Below are 20,548 nucleotides of genomic sequence, written 5' to 3'. Positions count from 1 at the left end.
AGGAGATTCCCAGATACGACACCATTTCATCTGTGCACGTTCTTCTAAAAGATAAGGGTTTGAAAGAAGAAAAAAGATATAACCACAGTTCCGTTATTTCACCCAAAAGAATTTCTTCCTCAGTCCGTGTTTAAGGGCTACCCTGGAGACAGGAAGGTTGTGGGCCTACCTCTGTGTAAAGCGACACCCCCAGGGAGCAGCTGACATCTGCATCCTCCGTGGACAGTGGAGAGCCAACAGTGGTGGCCGCGTCAGCAGGGGTGAGTGGAGGCCTCAGGCAGGGCACCTGGGGAGACAAACCAGCTATACTTCATGCAGCTCTATTATTTTAAAATCCCTCTTTGCACCGACCAGAGGCTGAAAATTGGCCCAAATTCCTCCGGGGGCGGTGGGGGGAGGCAAGTGAATTTTTGGATATTTGGGCAACCTATAAGCTGGACAATAAAAACACACCACTACCTGGATAGCGAAAGAAGGCTTGTATAGAGCTGGCAAATAGAGCCAGCCCCACCTTGAGGGTGTGCAACCCTTCAGTAGCCACTGCTGGGCATTACTTTTATGATCCCTGAGAGCACTGACCTTTAAGGGTCTATAAGAGAGGCCAAGGGCCTCTCCAGCTACTGCTCCCTCTGGCAGCCACAGCACATTAACCCTCCAGGCAGAAGGCTCAGCCCCTCTCACGCATGCCACTGGGACCCTCAGATCATTCTTTGTGCCTCTTCCAAGGATCCTGTGCTGCTCAGAATCCCCAACCTTCAAGTCTTAAGCAACCCCAGGTTAGAGGCACAACGGAGCCCATCCATATGTCACCACTGCCCCCCACCCCACTTCCCTACTGGGCCACAGTCTCCCAGATGTGGGCAGTTCAAAACGGGAGAGGCAGTTAGAAGCTAACACTTAAAATAGTCACATGACAATGATGGGTTCAAGGTTCTAAACTCCAAGCTTCCTCACTTGAAGCCAGATTTTTAGGGTTTTGGGTTTTTGCTTTTTTTAATTTTTTCCCCCATTTCCACTGAGGTTAAGTGCACAGGGTTGGCAAGCTGCAGTACATGTGGGGGATGGGCAGAGTGGGGAGGGAGGGTCTTTGGTGTGTGCCCCATCTCTCCAGCTAGATCACAGAGCCAGCTTATGAGCTTGATGCCCAGAGCTACAAACGATGCTTAGGACAAGGATGATGGTGACAGGCCCGTCTTGATTCACATGTGCAATCAGACTACTTAAGTTCCTCCAAATCCAGATGGGGGGGAAAAGAGCCCTGTGGCCAACAACCCTCCAAATACCCTCATTGCCCCTGTCTTACAGAAGAAACAAAACTAGAGCTTAGTTAACTATAGGACTTGGCCACAGTCAATCCTTAGCTAGTAAGTCATGGGTAGGTATTTGATCAGATTATCTGGTACAGAGCCATGCTCTGAATCAGGGCTTGGCAAATCTTGTCTAGGAACTACCAGGCAGTAAATAATTTAGGCTTTGTGGGCCATGTTAATCTTTATCACACATTCTTTGTATTTTTTTAATAATGTATTAAAACAAAAAAAATGTATTAAAACAATTTTTTAAAAAAATTCTTTGGCACCTGGGTAGCTCAGTGGTTGAGCACCTGCCTTTGGCTCAGATCGTGATCCCCGGGTCCTGGGATCAAGTCCCGCATCAGGCTCCCCACATGCTTCTCCCTCTGCCTCTCTCTCTCTGTGTCTCTCGTGAATAAATAAAATCTTTAAAAAAATTCTTAGCTTGAGAGCTCTGCAAAATAACCTGGGCTTGCTTCCATAGCTTACTGCCTCCTGTTCTAAATTACTGTGCTGTTGGGATCTCACCAAAATGAGCCTGGCTCACGGACATTCCACGTTTCACAGCAAATCACCATCTTAAATAAGGTAAATAGCAAAGAAGAGTCCAGAGGTTTAACGTGGCTCCAGATTTTTTCCAAGTAAATACTCAGGGTGTGTGCAAAGACAGAATGATAAAAGATATGTGCTGTTTATAATGGGGGGAACTGGACATAATCTAAGCTAATGACAACAGGTATCAGACAAATAATGACACACCCACACTCTGTTGTACTGTGCAGCCACTAGAAATGTAAATATTGAATCTTCCTATCCACAAAATTAAACTGGATCTAAGTATATAGAGAGATACACCATGTTTGTGGATTGGTGCACTCCATATTGAGATATCCATTCTGCCCAAATTGGTCTACAGATTCCATGCAATCTCGGTCAAAATTCCAGCAAGCTTTCTTGTAGAAATTGTCAAGCTAGTTCTAAAATGCATACAGAAAAAAGTCAAAACAATTTGGAAAAAGCACAAGGATGAAAGACTTAGACCATCTGAGTGAGGACTTTCTATAAAGATTCAATCATCAAGTCAGTGTGGCATTAACTCAAACACGGACACACAGCTCAAGAGAGTAGAAGCGAGCGTCTGGAGTTAGACCTGCACATATGTGGTCAAATGATTTCAAAAAAGGTATTGATAGCAGTGCCTGGGTGGTTCATTTAAGCATCTGCCTTCAGCTCAGGCTATGATCCTGGAGTCCTGGGTTCTAGCCCTTGCATTGGGCTCCACATTCAGTGGGCAGTCTGCTTCTCCCTCTGTCACTGCCCCTCCCGTTGCTCATTCTCTCCCCTCTCCTCTCTCTTAAATAAATAAAATCTTTTCTTTTTAAAGGTACGGATATAATTCAACAGGCAAAAGACAGTCCTTTCAATAGAGGTTCTCTATATGGGAGACAAAATTACCTTTAACCCCTACCTCACATCATACACAAAGCTTATTTAGAAATAGAACACAGACTATGTAATTGGTGGCCAATAGAGGTTTTAAAAGATCTTCTCTTTCTTCTTATTCTTTTCCAAGGTTCTCAAATAGTCGGGCTATTCCAATATACATCATTGAGATGCACAGATTGCTTTCCCATTTTCAAATTGATGTGACATCTTCCCCTAATTCTTTTTCCTCTAGTTCTTCGTTTGCTCATGGCACTGCCAGAGCTCAGCTCCAGAGTCCTTCAGTTTTTCCCCTTTTTCTCTGGCCTTCACATCAGTCATCTGCTGCATCTGCAGATCCTCCCCGAGCCACACACTCCCTTCTTCCATTTGTGCTGGAGGGCTCTGGGCATGCTGCCTGGCTCCTCCATTACCAGACCCCGCTGCTATTTCCTGCCACTGCCCTTCTCAGAGCATACGTGATCAGTGACATCTTTCAAGGCTTATGCATGTGTTTTTATCAACATACTTCTTAGAATTGTAAAGCCCCAATGTTCACCATTCTCAACCCCGGCAGCACCCTGCCTTCCTCCAACTCTTCTGCCTCTCACTTCATTCACATGATTGCTACCTGCCATAACGAGGGCTAAACAGTCATTTGTGTTTTTGTTTTTGTTTTTTTTTTTAGTCCTTTGTGGTTTTTTTTTTTTTTTTTTTAGTCCTTTGTGTTTTTAACAAGCCTTCTCTCTTCCTCACCTTCTGTTTCCATAAACTCAGTATGTTTTCTTTTTCTTTTTTTAAGATTTTTATTAATTTATTTGAGAGAGAGAGCATAAGTGGGAGGTGGGGGAGGGCAGAGGGAGAGGGAGAAAGAGAAGCAAATGCTGCACTGAGCAGGGAACCTGACGTGGGGCTTGACCCCAAGGTCTCGGGATCATGACCTGAGTCAAAGGCAGATGCGTAACTGACTGAACCATCTGGGACCCCCAATATATTTTATGTGCTTGTATTTCTTTATCTGTTTTTTTTTTTAAACCATTGGCAAGCCTCTGATGTGAGTGAGCATGTCTGCTTTGGCAATAAGTGAGATGACATTCATTTTCACATAAACTCAATGTCCAACGGTTTAAGCTTATGTCCTGAAGGAGCAATGAAGTAGAGCAACACCGCACCTTTATCAGGCTTCTGATGTCCGTTCACCGGAAATTCTGCACTTAGTCTTCAAATTTACTAGCAATGTGGTCAAAAACAGGCTGCCAGCAATTACATTATGGGCTGTATCTCCAAATCCTGGGGTATCAGCTATTGTGAGCAGCAACTGAACACCATCTCCTTAAAAAAAAAAAAAAAAAAAAAAAAAAAAAAACCCAGATGTATTTATTTGAGAGAGAGAGCATGAGCAGTGAGTGTGTGTGTGTGTGTGTGTGTGTGGGCGGTCAGAGTGAGAAGGACAAGTCAACTCCCTGCTGAGCAGAGAGCCCGATACGGGGCTTAATCTCACGACCCTGAGATCATGACCTGAGCCAAAATCAGACACTTAATGACTGAGCCACCGAGGTGCCCCAACATCACCTCCTTTGATTAAAACTCTGTACTGTTCTACCTGTGCAGTCTTTTTTACCGTGGGAAGTACCTGAATGCCCTGGAGACTACAAATCTGTGAAGAATAGGAGTTGATTAACATCCACGTTCCCAATCCAGATTAACCTATAGCCATAATGTGACAGGTAGCCCCTGTCCACCAATTTTCTGTATACTTGGTTTGGGAGCTTTGCAAATGCCGCAGAGCCTTCAAGGTCCATCCATGGAGCTACCAGGGTGCTGCTGCAGATGCACCTCCCTCAGTAGGAGTGGATCTGAGTGATCCCACATCCCTGATTCCCCCATGACAAGCCCTGGCATAGTCCAGGTGGCCAGTTCTGGTCTCAGACTTCACAGCAGTAAATATTTAAACTCTAGAACTTCTAGAGGAAATCATAGGAGAGAACCTTTGCAAGTCTGGAGTCCGCAATGTCTTAGGACACAAAAGGTCTTCATTATAAAAGGAAACATTGAAAAACTGAGCTTTTTCAAAATTAAACATTTTTCTTTTCAAAAGATGCCATTAAGGAAATGAAAAAGCAAACTACAGACTTGGAGAAAATGTTCACATTACATGTATCTAACAAATATCCAAAATATATACAACCAAAGGAGGATAAAGTGTTCACTTCCTCTGTGGAAGGATAAACTGTCCGATTTTGTGAAATAGGTGAAGGATTGTGCAAGTACTTCACCAGGTAAGAATGGCCAACAATCACATAAAGGCATGCTCAACATTGTTTTTTTTTTTTTTTTAAGATTTTTATTTTTATTTTTTTAAATTTTTATTTATTTATGATAGTCACAGAGAGAGAGAGAGAGAGAGGCAGAGACATAGGCAGAAGGAGAAGCAGGCTCCATGCACCGGGAGCCCAACGTGGGATTCGATCCCGGGTCTCCAGGATCACGCCCTGGGCCAAAGGCAGGCGCTAAACCGCTGCGCCACCCAGGGATCCCTCAACATTGTTTTTGAGATAACATCTCACAACACCAAGGACATCTAAAACTAATAAAATCTATAATACCAGGTGTTGCTGAAGATGTGAAAGAATTTCATTAATAGGACTGTAAAACAATGTCAAAAGCTGGAAAATAGCTTGGCAGTTTCCTACAAAGTCAAGCATATACTTGTCACATGTCCCTGCAATTCCACTGTTGGATATTTGCACAGGAGAAATGAAAACATACCTCTACACAAAGACTTGTATGCAAACATTCATAGTAACTTTATATGTAACAGCTCAAAATTGCAAAGACCTCCCCGGGTCCAACAACAGGAGACTGAAGCCAACTAACAGTGTATTCATAGAATGACATACTACTCAGCATCAAAAAGAACCCAGGATAGGGCATCCCTGGGTGGCTCAGCCGTCTGTCTGAAGGCAGGCACTTCAGCCCAGGGCGTGATCCTGGAGTCCCTGGATCGAGCCCCACATCAGGCTCCCTGCATGAAGCCTGCTTCTCCCCCTGCCTGTGTCTGTGCTTCTCTTTCTGTGTGTCTCTCATGAATAAATAAATAAAATCTTAAGAAAAGAAAAAAAAAAAGAGCCCAGGATATACAGCAACAGGGGCAATTCCAAGCACATTAAACAGAGTCAAAGAAGTCAGTTACAAAAGAGTACATAGTCTATGATTCTCTTTATATGAAATTTCAAAACAGATAAAACTAATCTAAGGCATTAGAAACTGGGTCAGTGGTTGCCTGGGGCAGAGGGTGAGTCCATACTATAAAGAGGCAAGAGGGAACTTTCTGTGGTGTTGGAATGTTCTAGATCTTGACTGGGGTGGGATTTAGCCAGGTCTCTATACCTATGAAATCTCAGGAATTGCATCTTTAAAGTGCATGCATTTTGGTGCATGTAAATTATAGCTCAATAAAGTTGATCAAAAGTCCCTTTTTGTTTAAAGATTTTTTCTTTTACTTTATTTGTAAGTAGGCTCTGTGCCCAATGTGGGACTTGAACTCGTGACCCTGAGATTAAGATCCACATGTTCTACTGACTGAGCCACCCAGGTGCCCCCCACTTCTTGGTATACACCCCAAAGTACTCAAAGCAGGGACTTGGATATTCATACACCATGTTAATAGCAGCATTAGTCACAAGAACCAAAGGAGGAAGCAATGCAAGGGTCCGTCAAAAGACGAACAGATACAAAAAATGTGCTATATCCATACAACAGAATATTCTCTAGCTTTAAAAAGATAGAAAATTCCGACTCACACTTCAACAAAGATGAACCTTGAGGACATTATGCTAGGTAAGATGAGCCAGACACAGAGATAAATACTATACAATTCCACTTCTAGGAACTACCTAAAGGAATGAAATCTATAGAGACAGAAAGTAGAATGGTGGTTGCCAGGGAGAGGGAGGGGTCATGCTTAATGGAGACGAAATTTCAGTCTGGGAAGAAGGGAAAGTTCTGGAGATGGATGGGGGTGATGGTTGCACAACAGTGTGAATGTGCTTTAATGCCAAGAGGCTGCACACGAAAGATGACCAAGATGCTACATTTTATATGTATTTTAATGATATTTCAAAAAAATTTTCAAAAATAAAAAAAATTTCTGAGGTTGCATACACACACACACACACACACACACACACACATACACATTCCCCCCAAGGGCAGGGACTTGTTTTGTTCACTGCTACAGCCCAAATACCTAGAATGGCATCTAAAACAGTGACTTCTCAGTAAATACTTGTTGGATGGATCAAAAGTATAAAAAGCCATAAAACACCACCACAGAAAAATTCCACTTTGATAAACTATTCTTGCTTTGTGCCTACGATGATGTTATCATCATTCCAGGGGGATGGAATCAAAGTGATTTTTGTCTCCTTCTCTTTTGCTTGTCTGCATTTTAACAATGAACTGATGTTGCTTTTGTAATACACAATACACAACCTGATAGGTTACTTGTAAGTATCTTTAAAGTTTCCAAAATAAAAAGAAAGTCTGTCTGGCCTAGTTGGTACATAAGTTGTCCCTCCTGGGCCCTTGCTTTTCCCCAGATCCCTGAGAGAACACTGGGGAAGCTTGACCTCCATTCCCTGGGGGCTCTCCAGACCCTAAACAGGACACCTGAGGTCCATTTTAGAGAGGGGGCAGCACCTGAGTGGTCCCAAAATACCTGACAGAGGAAGTGCCTCAGCTGCTGAGTGGCTTGAAAGTCTAACCCTTCACCATGTGACTCATTCACTTGAAGATCCTCTCTTAATGCCTTTGTTTTTGTCTTATTAACTTCCGTGTTAGATTATAATTTTTCATCTCCTCCCGCCTATCCTGAAAATAGAAAAAGGCTTTTTACGTGGCTTCAATAAAATTAATATACACCTCTGTAGAAGCTGGAGAACACTGACAAACATAAAATGGCATAAAAATCACCTGGGATCCTCAGGGGTGTGGTGGTGGTGGTGGTGGTGGTGACTGTGTTAGTTACTCTTGTTCATGTGTATGAATGAAACTAGAATGTAACAGATACAGTTTGTATACAAGGTTTTTCTGTTTATATCATGTAGATTTTTCCTGTCACTAAACTTCTTTTCAACAACTTCATTTCTAATGGCTGAATAACATCTCACATACAATTTAAGCTATACCTGGGATGCTGGGGTGGCTCAGTGGTTGAGCTTCTCCCTTCGGCTCAGGGCATGATCCTGGGATGAGTTCTGCATCAGGCTCCCCGTGGTGAGCCTGCTTCTCCCTGTGCTTATGTCTCAGCCTCTTTTTCTGTGTCTCTCAAGAGTAAATAAATAAAATTTTTTAAAAAAGAAAACAATTTAAGCTACCCCTTACTTGGCTGCTTTCCTACTCTTAGCCACTTAGGATATTTGTGTGTGTGTGTGTGTGTGTGTGTTACGATTATAAAAAAGGCAGTGAGAAATATTTTGGGATATAAATCTTTGACTACATCTTTGAACCAGGAAAAATTACTGGGTCAAAATGTATGTTCTGAAGGCTCTGGATACATATTGACAAAATTCCTCCTAGATCCACTATCTAAATTTATCTGCCTACCAAGGAGCACGCCCAACAGAAAAGTTTGAAGTTGGGATCCCTAGGTGGCTCAGTGGTTTAGCACCTGCCTTTGTCCCAGGGCATGATCCTGGGGTCCTGGGATCAAGTCCCGCATCAGGCTCCCTGCATAGAGCCTGCTTCTCCCTCTGTCTGTATCTCTGCCTCTCTCTCTCCCTCTCATGAATAAATAAATAAAATATTAAAAAAAAAAGAAAAGTTTGAAGTTGATTAACATTTTTTTTCAGAGCTGATGGTTAAAAACATCAGTGTGTATGGAAGGAAAAGCTGAGTGGCAGTACCGTAAACCGTGGGTGTTTACTGTTCTGCACACAGCACCTGAAATGTCAGAAGCACCTGGTCAACAGGCCTGTGTTGCATTTATCTCCACTGCCTAGAAGCTTTCACTTCGTTTTATCTTGGTACCCAACTGGCTTGGCTTGGGGTAATGGGACACATGCCAGGTTTGGGCCCTGCCCTCATGGGCACATAGGCCTGTATTTCAACACCAGGGTAGCTGTTTGCAGCCACTGGGGATGTGATCGTTACTAGTGGCAGCCACCTTTTCCTGTGCTCATACCCCATGCTGGCTGCTTTCACATACGTTAGCCTCAGGGTTGACCCTAATTGAAGGAGGCAATGAGACAGCTAGCCCTGCGTTCAGCAACTTGCTCTGAACGCTTGGCCTCCTCTCCTGGGGCAGAGAAAGCTGCAGGAAAGAGGCCCTGGCAGGTCTGGCACAGAGCCCACCCATGTCAGGCCCCAGTGAGGCTTCCGATAGGGTTCAGCATGAGGGGAACCTGCAGCAAGGAAGGGGGGAAGTGCTCCAGCCAGGCAGACAGGCAGCACCTCTGGGCCGGGCACCAGCCACTCAGACCAGGCCTAGGGTGCCCATTACTCATCGTTTTCCTGGCAGTTCTGGCTACCTCCTCCTCCCAGCTGGGAGCCCAGTTCCTTAGGACGGGAGATGGGATGCTGCCAAGCCCCTGCCAACACGGGGACACCTACCTGCCCTGATCCTTATCATACCAGCCATCTCACACTCCACACACCTGCCCATACCCCTCAGACCCTCAGAGTATGATCCCTTTTCCTTCCTCCTGCCCTCTTCTCTCTCTCCTATTTCCAAGCAACTCCATTTCCCCTAAAGCCCAAATACATCCCTTCCATCAACCCAGTCCTAATTCCCTAGAGTTCAACATCCTCCTGACACCCAAGCAGAACCCACTGCCTTGGGAGTGGCCTTGACAAGTCTTGCTTCCCCCACACCTCCGTTCTCATTTGCCTTACTCACCTCGCCCCTGCCTAGAATGGCCCCATGCAGTGAAACTGATACTAACGGCACTCACTGAATCCTTACCGCTGTCCTGGAAGGCAGGCAACACCGAGTGCTCAATCCATCTCCACCTCCACCTCCATCACTAAAGGAGGAGAGGCTGAGGGTCAGAGAAGTGGAGTAACTGGCTGGAGGTCACACAGCTACTGAGCTGCTGATCCAGGTTTTGAACCCAGGACTGCCCTCCCTGAAGTCAGTGTTCTGAACTGTCAGCTCCACATTCTCCCAAACAGCTCCAGCCAGCCTGAAGTGGGGACGATCTTTACCTCCTCCCAGCCAAAACCCTCATTCTAAGGGCAGCTTCCTCTGGCCTCCTTCACAGGAGCCATTTCTGAGTCATGATTCACAAAGCACTTTTCTTCTCAACTTAAACTCCTGAAGTCAAGGAGAATACCTCTGAAGCCTGGCACTGCAACTTGTTCCAGGCTCTGGAAGAAGAGTCAGTTCACTGGAGAGGGCATGGGTTTGGGGCCACCTCAGGCTGGCAGTTTTGTGGGGTTAGTAGGCTGGAAGCAGTGACTGGTCCCGGCCACTGAGAAGCCACAAACCCTGGAGTGCTCAAGTAAAAGCAGAAATATAGACTGAAAAACCCTGAAACCGCAAAGCAGGAGAGGCGCAGAGGGGTTCATGCCAAAAGTCTCATAGACAGCAAATGGCAGAACAGGGACTCCAGTGGGGAAAGAGGCTCAGAGAAGGGAAGGGTCATGCCCAGAGTCACATGGTAAATTGGCAGAGCTGGGGCTTGAACTGAGAGTCAGGACCTAGAATTCACTCTACTGTTATATCATGTTACCGACCTAACCACAAATGAGAATATATCAATTTAAATTTGCAATTCGGTCCCACCTCCTATTCGTGATTCCCTCACCTCACTCTATTTCCATACCAGTCATCACCCGCTAATATACTTTACATACTTATGTTATTAGAACCTAACGTCCATGGTGCCTGGGTGGCTCAGTTGGTTGGGCGTCTGACTCTTGATTTCTGCTCAGGTCATGATCTCAGGGTCGTAGGATAGAGAGCCCCGCCCTCAGTGTGGAGTCCTCTTGTCCCTCTTCCTCTACTCCTCCCCATTATCCCCTCCTTCCTCATGCTCTCATTTTCCCTCTCTCAAATAAATAAAATCTTAAAACAACAACAACAACAACAACAACAACCTAAAGTCCACTAGATCAGGGATCTTTCATCTCTTTTGTTCCCTGGCATACTTCAAGCACCTAGAACAGTGCCTGCTTCATATAGTAAAAGCTCAGGAAATACCTGAATAAATAAATTAGTCCAACAAAATTTTATTGAACACTTACTGCAGCCAGGCTGTGAACTGCAATGGCTTTGCTTCATCCCAAATCTACCTAGACATTAATGTTCACTGAACCCTGAAACAAGTCTGACTCCAGAAAGGAGCTGCTAGCAAACCAACACAAAATGAGCCAAACCCATACATTTCCTTAAACCACCACTGTCAAAACCAAAACATGACACATCTCTAAAGAGAACCCAAATTTCCTGGAGGCTCCCTCTGAGAAGCACTTTCATCTCACCCCCCAAAAAGGCCCAGCAACACTTAAAGAGTCTGCAGCCCCTTTGCCCAGCCACCCACTGCCAGATTCACAACTGCCACTTTCCAAGCACTGCTTTTACTAAACAGATCTCAGACCTGCCACAACCCAGGAGGGGAGTAGCACGGGGCACTCTGGCCCTGCCAAGCAGGGACAGCTCATTGGTACCAGGTGCTCCTGCCTGGGATGTCAGAAGAGAAGAGGGGTCTAGAAATGTCCTTGGCCTTCTGGCCCTCTCCTTAGTGCTGTCCAATACCTCCTAGTAGGAGGGTTGCTGGGTGGGCAAAATCAGAGCCACCTCTGAAAAGCGTGACGTCTGCAGACATGGAACTCCCTGGGTTCCCGCAGCAGTGCCCAGGGAGCCTCCCCTTCAGCCAGCAGGGACAGGGTGTCCAGTGATTCCCAGGTGCATCTGGGGCTCGCTGAACCAGACTGCAGAAGGCAAGACTTTGAGATTTTAATATATGGCTTTTGACCAAAGTAAAAAAGCTGTTCCAAGAAGTCCTGAGTCCATCTGTCTCGGTCCAAGGAAAAAGAGCAGCAATCTCGAGAGACTGTTCCAGAGAAAAGGAAGGCATTCCAGAAGTGCTGCCCTGCTTCTGAATGGTCTTCCAGAAGAGGAAACCAAAACAGTCTCCATCAGCGCCTCCCCCCAACCAACCATCACAACAGCTACCGCAAACATCTACTGAGCTTCTACTGTGCATAACCTGCAGCAGAGGTGGGCCTGCCACTGATCCCTGTTCCACCTTCGCGCTGGGTAACCTTAGGCACCTATTGCCTTTCTGAGCCAAAGTCTCTGGGATCCCTGGGTGGCGCAGCGGTTCGGCACCTGCCTTTGGTTCAGGGCGTGATCCTGGAGACCTGGGATCGAATCCCACATCGGGCTCCTGGTGCATGGAGCCTGCTTCTCCCTCTGCCTGTGTCTCTGCCTCTCTTTCTCTCTCTGTGACTATCATAAATAAATAAAAATTAAAAAAAAAAAAAAACAAAGTCTCCTCGCTTGCGAAATGAAAAATAACTCGATCTACTTCATAGGATTGTGGGAGTTCACAGAGACGATGCTTAGCCCGGTGCCTGCCACACAGCAGTGCTTAGTAAGAGGCAGTGCTTTCGGGGTAAAGGACCGGCCTATACTGAGAAAGGGAAAACTATTTAAGAGGTTTCTAGAAGTCCTGTAAGCCATCCTCGATACATTTAGTTATCTCCTAAGCGGTTCGTTGATGCCTGTTTGCCTGTTTCTTTTCAAATAAACGTAATCCTCACAGCATCCTCGGGGTGGAAAGGCGGAGGGCAGGGCGACAGTCGTCGTGACAAAGGACGAAAACAAGGCCCCTGCAGGTCCGGGGAGGCGGCCGGCAAGCACACGACAAAGGGCCCTCTCTCTGCCCTCAAACCCCCCGGAGTGGGTTCGAAACCTCGGACGCAGGGATGAAGTGGCTGGAGGCCCCCACTAGCGGGGCAGTCGGCGCCAGGACCTTAATCTACCATTGCTAAGAGGCGGTCATCTTTTATCCCTAAAGAAAAAAAATGCACGTCAAGGCCCAGACCCTGGGGGAATAAGTCAGCGCCCCCAGACGCCGCACTCGCGCTTTCAACTCGTGCTGGGTCGGGCGCCGCAGAAATAGGAGATGGCGGCCCCCAGTTCCGGAGCAGCAACGAGCCCCCCAGGGTTGCAAGTGGGGCATCGGGGCCCCGAGGGCACCCCCCGGCGCCGCCGGAGGAGGGGAGAGGGCGGCAGCGGCCGGGGGTCCCGGGCTCCGCTCACCGGGCAGCGGCGTCCTGCGCACCCGGCAGGGCCAGGCCCCATCCGGCCCGCAGCCAGGCCAGGGGGGCCCCTGCCGGGAGAGGCCCGGCCCCCGAAGCAGCCGGCTGCGGCCCGGAACTCACCTGCCGTCGCAACCGCGCCGCCGCCGCCTGTCAGTTAAGCGCACCCACAGCCGCAGGGCGCAGGGCCGTGGGACCCGCGGACCGCGCCCCGCCTCCTGCCCCTCGGCCGCCCAATCGGAGAGGCGGACGCCACGGCTGGGGGCGGGGCCGGCGGGCAGTGTGGGCCGGGGGCGGGGCCAGACGAGCGTGGGGCGGGGCCGGGCGGGGCCGGCGCTGGGCTCGCTGCGCTCTGACCGCACTGCTACGCGCCGGAAGCAGCCCCGGCCCGGGCACAGGGGCGCGGCGGCGGGACCGCGGGGCCGGCGCTACCATGCCGGTCACCGGCAAGAGTTTCCGCCGGCGCCGGGCCGACTCGGAGTCGGAGGAAGATGAGCAGGACTCAGAGGAGGTTCGGTGCGTTTGGGATGGGGCTTTCAAGGGGCAAGAAGAGAGAGCCGCCCGTGGGACTCCGCCCCCGCGAGGCGCCTCTTTGTGAGCCGAGATTGTTGTCCCTTTCTGCAGACAAAAAAACTGAGGCTCCTAGGGTTGAGGCCCCCGCCGCAAGGCCGCACGGTTGGGAGAGGTGACCCCAGGATGCACAGTGGATCTGACACCCAGTGGTTCTAAGCGCGGGGTCGTCTCCTGGACCATTGTGCCGGCCGTTCGGCATCTGGGCCGGGCACCCGTCGAAGCCGCCTTTTAAGGCTGGGTTCCGCCGAGGGTCTCTAAGTCTGTGCGTTGCCTTTTTTCAGATTAAAACTGGAAGAGACTCGCGAGGTGCAAAACTTGAGGAAGAGGCCCAACGGGGTGAGGTGGGTACCACCGGGGAACCCGGAGGAGGAGGAGGAGGAGGAGGAGGCGGTGGTGGCAGGGATACGCCCCCGCCTGGGTCGCCGTCGCGATGACCTCAGAGCTCCTTCTCTTGACACACTGTAGGGCGTCCACTGCCCTGAAAGGAGTGCAGCGTTGTTTAAAGATGTTTAATCAGGAGATGGTCTCAGCTGTGTGGTCTTGAGGTTTGCCCCAGAGCTGCAGAACGGGTTATTAACTCGTGGTTTTATTGCACCCGATATATTAACTCATGTTTTTCTTGGACCCGATTGTGAAATGCACATTTACTGTTAAAAGTGTGGAAAATTTAGAAAAGTGTAATCAGAAAAATAATCGGCGCCCATACTTCTCCCATCCACAGGTAACCAGTGTTAGCATTCAATGTTCTGGCCAATCTGTTTTGTCTCTTTTGTAGAGATTGTGAGTGCTTTCCTTCTATGCTGTTTGCAACTCATTTTCACATTTCGGGCATTAACATTGTGGGTTATTTTTCCAAAAAAACTTTTTAGGGGCAGCATAGTATTCTGCCACGTGCATGTGCCATAATTTGTCAGTTAATCCCCTACTTAGTAGGGGCCAAAACGTAAATGATCACCAAATAAGGGTGCAATAGGTATTTTTCTACATCTGCCTTCAGCTTCATTTTGCCCAAAGGCTAATCTTAGTAATGAGGTTTCCATGCCAAGATAATGTCAAATGGCCTTGTAAGAGAGTGTACCACTTCACCCTCCCCGCCCCCAACCCAGTGCTCACGGAACTCCGTTTCATGCTTGTAGGCTTTCCCATCTGGCTTTGAGGCCCACTCCTCAGACCTTGCCTTTGCTCTAATGTTGCAAACGTACAAACTTCCTAAGTGTTTTTTCTCATATCTCGGTTGTGCCATTTCTCTCTCACTCTCACTCTCTCACTTTTCCTTTTTTGTTTTTGCTCAGTGCTGTGGCCCTGCTGGTAGGAGAGAAGGTACAAGAAGAGACTACCCTAGTGGTAAGTTGTGGGGTCCTCCTTGGGTAATGGGAAGCTGTGGCTGCTCTCCAGTGGGTGGTTGTGTTTTTTAAAAAAGAAGGCTACTGCCAATTATATAGATGCTTCCTTTTAATTGTGTTTGCTTTCTGCAGGATGATCCCTTTCAGATGAAGACAGGTGGTATGGTGGACATGAAGAAACTGAAGGAAAGAGGCAAAGATAAGTAAGTGCAGGCATCACTGAGATACACATTAACCTATAGGCCCTGCCTGGGTCTGTGTGACCCCAGAGAGCTGGGGCCTGCAGCAGCAGCTTTAGTGAGACATCCTGAAGTTTCCTTTGTGCTTTGTAAAGGGTATGTAGCTTAAAAACAAATGAAAGCAGAAACTTTTTTTTTTAAGATTTTATTTATTTTAGAGAGTGTGTGTGTGCACACACATGCGCTGGCGGAGGGGCAGAGGGAGAGGGAGGGAGAGAATCTCCAGAAGATTCTGCTGAGCATGCAGCCCAGCGGGGGACTTGATCCCACAACCCTGAGATCTGGACCTGAGCCGAAATCAAGAGTTCGATGTTCAACCAACTGAGCCCTGCTGGCACCCCAAAAGCAAAAACTCTTGAAAAGTTAGCTTAGTGTGCTACAGATACTCTCCTTTCATAAAGGTGCATTGTTTAGTGTGTTTCAAATCCATGTAGAAGTTTTTTTTTTTATGTCCTAAAAAGAACATAAAAACACAATTATAAAAATAGTAGAAAAGTAAGAAATAAAAGTATCTACTCATTCCCCAGAGAAATCTCCAGAGGCCAACAGTTTTGCTTTCTTCTGTTTCTTCTACTTATGTATCATATATATATTTTTTCCCAACCATAAGCACTTTTTTCCCCAACCATAAGTACTTTTTTGAGCACGTTTTGCTTGTATAATATCAAATTTGGCCTCACTGAGTTGTGACTTTAAGACTGCTTCATTGCTTCTCCTTTCAGGATCAGTGAAGAGGAAGACCTCCACCTGGGGACGTCATTTTCCGCAGAAACCAACAGAAGGGATGAGGATGCCGACATGTGGGTATCAGTTTGCTGTGAGTGATTAGGGGTTGACTCCAGCCAGATAGAATCCAAAATATTTAGTCACAGATGACATTATCCAGAATTACCCAAAGGCAGCAAAGTTGGCCTGTCACCCCACCTAGGCTTTCCTAAAAATTCATTTTTTTTTTAAGATTTTTAATTTATTTCTTCATGAGAGACAGAAAGAGAGAGAGAGGCAGAGAGACACAGGCAGAGGGAGAAGCAGGCTCCATGCAGGGAGCCCGATGTGGGACTCGATCCCAGGACTCTAGGATCACGACCTGAGCCGAAGGCAGATGCTTAACCGCTGAGCCACCCAGGCATCCCCCTAAAAATTCTTTAAAAGGGTGGTTCTTGGGATTTTAGATTCCTTGACTAGTAATATTTTCCTGAACATTGTAGGAAGAAACATCGGACTTGCCCACTTTTTTGTTAACAAGACTTAAACAAATGACTACATCTACCATTATCATTCTGTCTTCAATGAGCCTTACATCTATTAACATCAATAGATTGGGAGGGCATAATGTCATAATAGAGGTTACTGCTTTAAGTTGAAAAAAGTTTGCTTGATGAAAAAATTCAAGTTATTTTTCTGTATCTCATTTTTCCATGAACTGATGAAAACTTCATGGACCATCACTGCCCTGTGGGCCAGTGTTGGGGATCACTAATTTCAAAGACATGTTTTGTGAACTTCCTGCCTCTCCCTGAGGCCTGTGGCTTTCTCATTTCAGGATGAAGTACATTGAGACAGAGCTGAAAAAGAGGAAAGGGATTGTGGAACATGAAGAACAGAAAGTCAAGCCAAAGAATGCAGAGGACTGTCTCTACGAACTTCCAGAAAACATCCGTGTTTCCTCAGCAAAGAAGACCGAAGAGATGCTTTCCAACCAGATGCTGAGCGGCATCCCCGAGGTGGACCTGGGCATCGAGTACGTTTCAGACTCCTGGTCTGGCCTCTCTCCTGCCCCTAGCCCACTGAAGAGCGCTCTGCTTTCCAGTTACGGGGACTGTCTCCTTGGAAACTCACAAATAACAACTATATTTTCTCTGGCAGGTTGAGATGTTTGTGCCCACAGTGTCTCTGGAGGATTAGTTGGTGTTATGAGACTTAAGGGACAGTCTCCTGAAAGCAAAAGTGTGCTGTTTTGTTTCTTGAGATACAGTAGCATTATATTGGTTTCAGGTATACAACATAATGATTCGATATTTGGGTTTTTTGTTGTTGTTGTTGTTTTTATTTATGATAGTCTCACAGAGAGAGAGAGAGGCAGAGAGAGAAGCAGGCTCCATGCACCGGGAGCCCGACGTGGGATTCGATCCCGGGTCTCCAGGATCGCGCCCTGGGCCAAAGGCAGGCGCCAAACCGCTGCGCCACCCAGGGATCCCTGATTCGATATTTGTATACAAGTGTTTGCTTTTATTCTTTGTTCACAGCTCTTCAGTTCTATTCAGACCCTTGTATTCCTCTCTTTTATTCTAGCAGGAGCAATGTTGAAGGCTTACCTACCCCATGATCCTCCTTTTTATTTTTTGCAAAACCTCTGCTCTAACACAGGATTGTTATGGAAGAAATACGATGGTCAGAATCCTCTTTGGGTGCTGTAGGAAGTTGGAAGACATCTAGATTCCCTCCTCTTTTCTGGACTTCTAGCTTTGGTAAACTGTAGAGCACTGTGCTCCAAGAAAGTGGATCTCCTTATGCACTGGTGGGCTTCTAGCCTGACCATTAATTCTGTCTGAGGACCAAAGGTAAGGCAATCTAACACATGTGGCTCCTTTTTCCCCACAGTGCTAAAATAAAAAATATCATTTCCACGGAGGATGCCAAGGCCCGTCTGCTGGCAGAGCAGCAGAACAAGAAGAAAGACAGTGAGACATCTTTCGTGCCCACCAACATGGCCGTGAATTATGTGCAGCACAACCGATGTAAGCTCTGGGGAAGTAGCCCTGCCACATTGGTGTGAGGTCCCCTCGTTCCCATACTTTGTCTGACACATTCCCTGGTCTCTTTTGATCCAGTTTATCATGAGGAGCTCAATGCCCCCGTACGGAGAAACAAAGATGAGCCCAAAGCCCGACCCTTGAGAGTGGGTGACACCGAGAAGCCAGAGCCTGAGCGTGAGTGTATCAGAGGCCTAAGAGCTGCCTGGAGCAGTCATTGGGGCCCGTGGAGGCAGGGTGGACTTTGGCTGGGGTAGAGCCTGGGCTGTGGGGCCAGGGCACCTGGGTTCCACTCTGTGCTCTGGACCATGGCCATGTGCCTTCCCCTTTCCAGGCCTCGGTTTACTCATCTGTAAATGGGGATAGTAATAAAACCACACATTTGGGGTTGCTCCAAGGATTCACTGGGCTATCAAATACAATAGAGAATTAAAAAACTAGGACATTTCAATGAGCAAAAATAAATTAAAAGTTACTCACAGTTTCACCCAAAGATATGCGCTGCTAACATTTTTATGTATAACCTTCCAGACTTTAAAAAAACGTGTATAGAAACATATACTGTATACATACAATAGGATCTCATAGATTTTTACTCAGTAGTGTGCCCTCCATGTCTCTCTATGACAGTAGATAGATATTTTACTGTTGAGTGGCCATCTCATGTTCTACTGTAGGGATATACTGTAGTTCCCTCTGGCTGGACACTTAGGTTGTTTCTCATCTTTCCCTTTTATTTATTTTTTTTTTCATCTTTCCCTTTTCTTTTTTTTTTTTTTTTTTTAATTTTTTTATTTATTTATGATAGTCACAGAGAGAGAGAGAGAGGCAGAGACATAGGCAGAGGGAGAAGCAGGCTCCATGCACCGGGAGCCTGATGTGGGATTCGATCCTGGGTCTCCAGGATCGCGCCCTGGACCAAAGGCAGGCGCCAAACCGCTGCGCCACCCAGGGATCCCCTCATCTTTCCCTTTTAAACACTGTTTTTGCCTATATCATGTCCTTAGGCTCCAGGCCAAGAAGTCACCAAATGCTCCTCTAAAAGTGGGGTGATTTGTTCCCCCACTAGCAACATCCAGCTGTGTCCCTTTCCCTCTTGCTAACCAGCACCAGTGGGAGGAGGGGGGATGATCCTAAGGAAAAGCTGAGCAGGCTATTGTTTTCCTTTCCCTCCTACTTGGGAAATTATTTTCTGTACCATCTTGGTTGCATAGTCTTTGATTGCCAGAGTTTTGTGTTATTCACACATAGTAAGCAAGGACTTTGGTGTCACCAGACTTGGGTTCAACTCTCAACCTACTTTTGCTTTCTGAGCGACCCTGAGGAAGTCACTCTGGACAGTGATGGCAACATGCCCCTGTTCGAATTGCTGTGAAGGTTAAAAGAAGTCATATCTGAAAGTGTTAAGCACCAGGCCTTGTACATAGCCAGATTCTCACTGCAGTGAAACACCGACTGTCTGGCCACCTAGTCTGCTGCTGACATCTGCATATACCACCATACTATCACTTGACTCCACCCTATGTTAATTTTCATTCACTCAATAACAAGTATTTACTGAGGCCCTACCAGGTTCCTATTTACCAAGGTAGGCACTGGGGCTCCTGTGGGGAATGAGACGGGCTTGGTCCTAGCCTAAGCAGAGCTGAAACCCATCAGTGGCTTCCAACACGGCAAACAGCTTTTCCTCTTCCTTTGCAGGGTCCCCTCCTAACCGCAAGCGTCCTGCTAATGAGAAGGCCACTGACGACTATCACTATGAGAAGTTCAAGAAGATGAACAGACGGTACTAAGGGTGGGAGAAGGGAGAAGTTGCAGACTGGGATGTAAATAGTGTTGTCCCTCCCATACTCCCTTGACGAAATGCTTCTTGAACAGAAGTTTGCTTCTGTTCTATTTGCTAGCAGACCATTCCAAAAACAGACAGTCCTGCTGCTTACCTGCTGGATTTTTCAGGCACTGCATTTATAACCTTCTGAAACAATGTGTAGTTTCCCTATTTGGGGACAAATTCTATTCTTGTGAGCGTTATTAAATCTTGTTTGTAAATATGTTGACTTTCTCTTAATATTGGCCCTGAGTCTGGAGGAAACAGCTGTTCAGAGTGAGATAAACTCTTTAGGTTGTGCTGCTAATTATTGTATATGCAATCGTGTCTTCTACTTTCAAATACCTGGAGTTCAGAGATACATCCTTCACTGTTTATGATGGATCCACCTGACAGCAGGAAAATCTAGGATGGGATCAAAGGGACACTGATATTTTTTGACTTTTACAGTCACCTGTTTTCACTAAGAAAGAGAAACAGTTTCTATCATTTTTAGGACTTAAGTATTAAATATGAAATGAATCCAACCTTCTTGTTTGTATTGTGTCTCCTTATACTAACACTAGGTAATGTGTTGTGAGCCTGGAGGTGGGGGTTGGTAGCTCAAAAGCAAAATTTGTTTACTGAGAGATTTTCTCTTCGAGTTTAAAAGACTTCGGCAGGCTCCAATCAGCTGGCTGTTGGGGGCAGTGCCCCCTGTGCTTTCATTTACCTGAGCACTTATACAAGTTGAGATGAGAAAAGAGCCAGTTTGGTTGACCTTTGGGCTGATTTTTAGAGTGGATGTTGTGGTTAGAGACTTTGGCTTGGAGTCTGAGCTGAGCCCTGT

The 20,548-nt window shown here is 46.7% G+C and overlaps 2 protein-coding genes across 7 annotated transcripts in view; one reads left to right on the top strand and one right to left on the bottom strand.

The window, feature by feature from the left end:
- USP20 (ubiquitin specific peptidase 20) overlaps window positions 1-13,247 on the bottom strand; it is a 43,702-nt gene extending 30,455 nt beyond the window's left edge. For 2 of the 6 annotated variants that reach the window (XM_077851019.1, XM_077851025.1), the window contains exons 1-2: window positions 13,107-13,247; window positions 170-286 (exon numbers count right to left, since the gene is read on the bottom strand). The gene's annotated coding sequence lies outside the window, so the exon portion shown is untranslated. Of the gene's footprint in view, window positions 1-169; window positions 287-579; window positions 816-3,886; window positions 4,047-7,434; window positions 7,459-13,106 lie in introns of those variants that run through there. The other 4 variants (XM_077851021.1, XM_077851022.1, XM_077851023.1 and 1 more) reach the window with 4 other exon arrangements.
- An 85-nt stretch (window positions 13,248-13,332) lies between these two features.
- On the top strand, window positions 13,333-20,246 carry C16H9orf78 (chromosome 16 C9orf78 homolog). The gene is made up of 9 exons (XM_077851056.1): window positions 13,333-13,499; window positions 13,838-13,897; window positions 14,849-14,900; window positions 15,032-15,102; window positions 15,861-15,938; window positions 16,682-16,879; window positions 17,740-17,876; window positions 17,970-18,068; window positions 19,593-20,246. Exons 1-9 carry the CDS (start codon window positions 13,417-13,419, stop codon window positions 19,682-19,684), a joined length of 870 nt encoding a protein of 289 aa, XP_077707182.1. The 5' UTR covers window positions 13,333-13,416; the 3' UTR covers window positions 19,685-20,246.
- Window positions 20,247-20,548: the final 302 nt, after the last annotated feature.

This window comes from Canis aureus, chromosome 16 (assembly GCF_053574225.1).
Source record: "Canis aureus isolate CA01 chromosome 16, VMU_Caureus_v.1.0, whole genome shotgun sequence".
Taxonomy (NCBI): Eukaryota; Metazoa; Chordata; class Mammalia; order Carnivora; family Canidae; genus Canis; species Canis aureus.
This window is presented reverse-complemented; position numbering and strand designations above follow the sequence as displayed.

Bases quoted from the DNA above. Each gene is read 5' to 3' on its own strand.
- C16H9orf78 (XM_077851056.1), top strand. From the start codon at position 13,417: ATGCCGGTCACCGGCAAGAGTTTCCGCCGGCGCCGGGCCGACTCGGAG. The intron at 14,901-15,031 runs GTAAGTTGTGGG...TGCTTTCTGCAG, and splicing joins AAGAAGAGACTACCCTAGTG to GATGATCCCTTTCAGATGAA. The intron at 16,880-17,739 runs GTACGTTTCAGA...TTTTCCCCACAG, and splicing joins GAGGTGGACCTGGGCATCGA to TGCTAAAATAAAAAATATCA.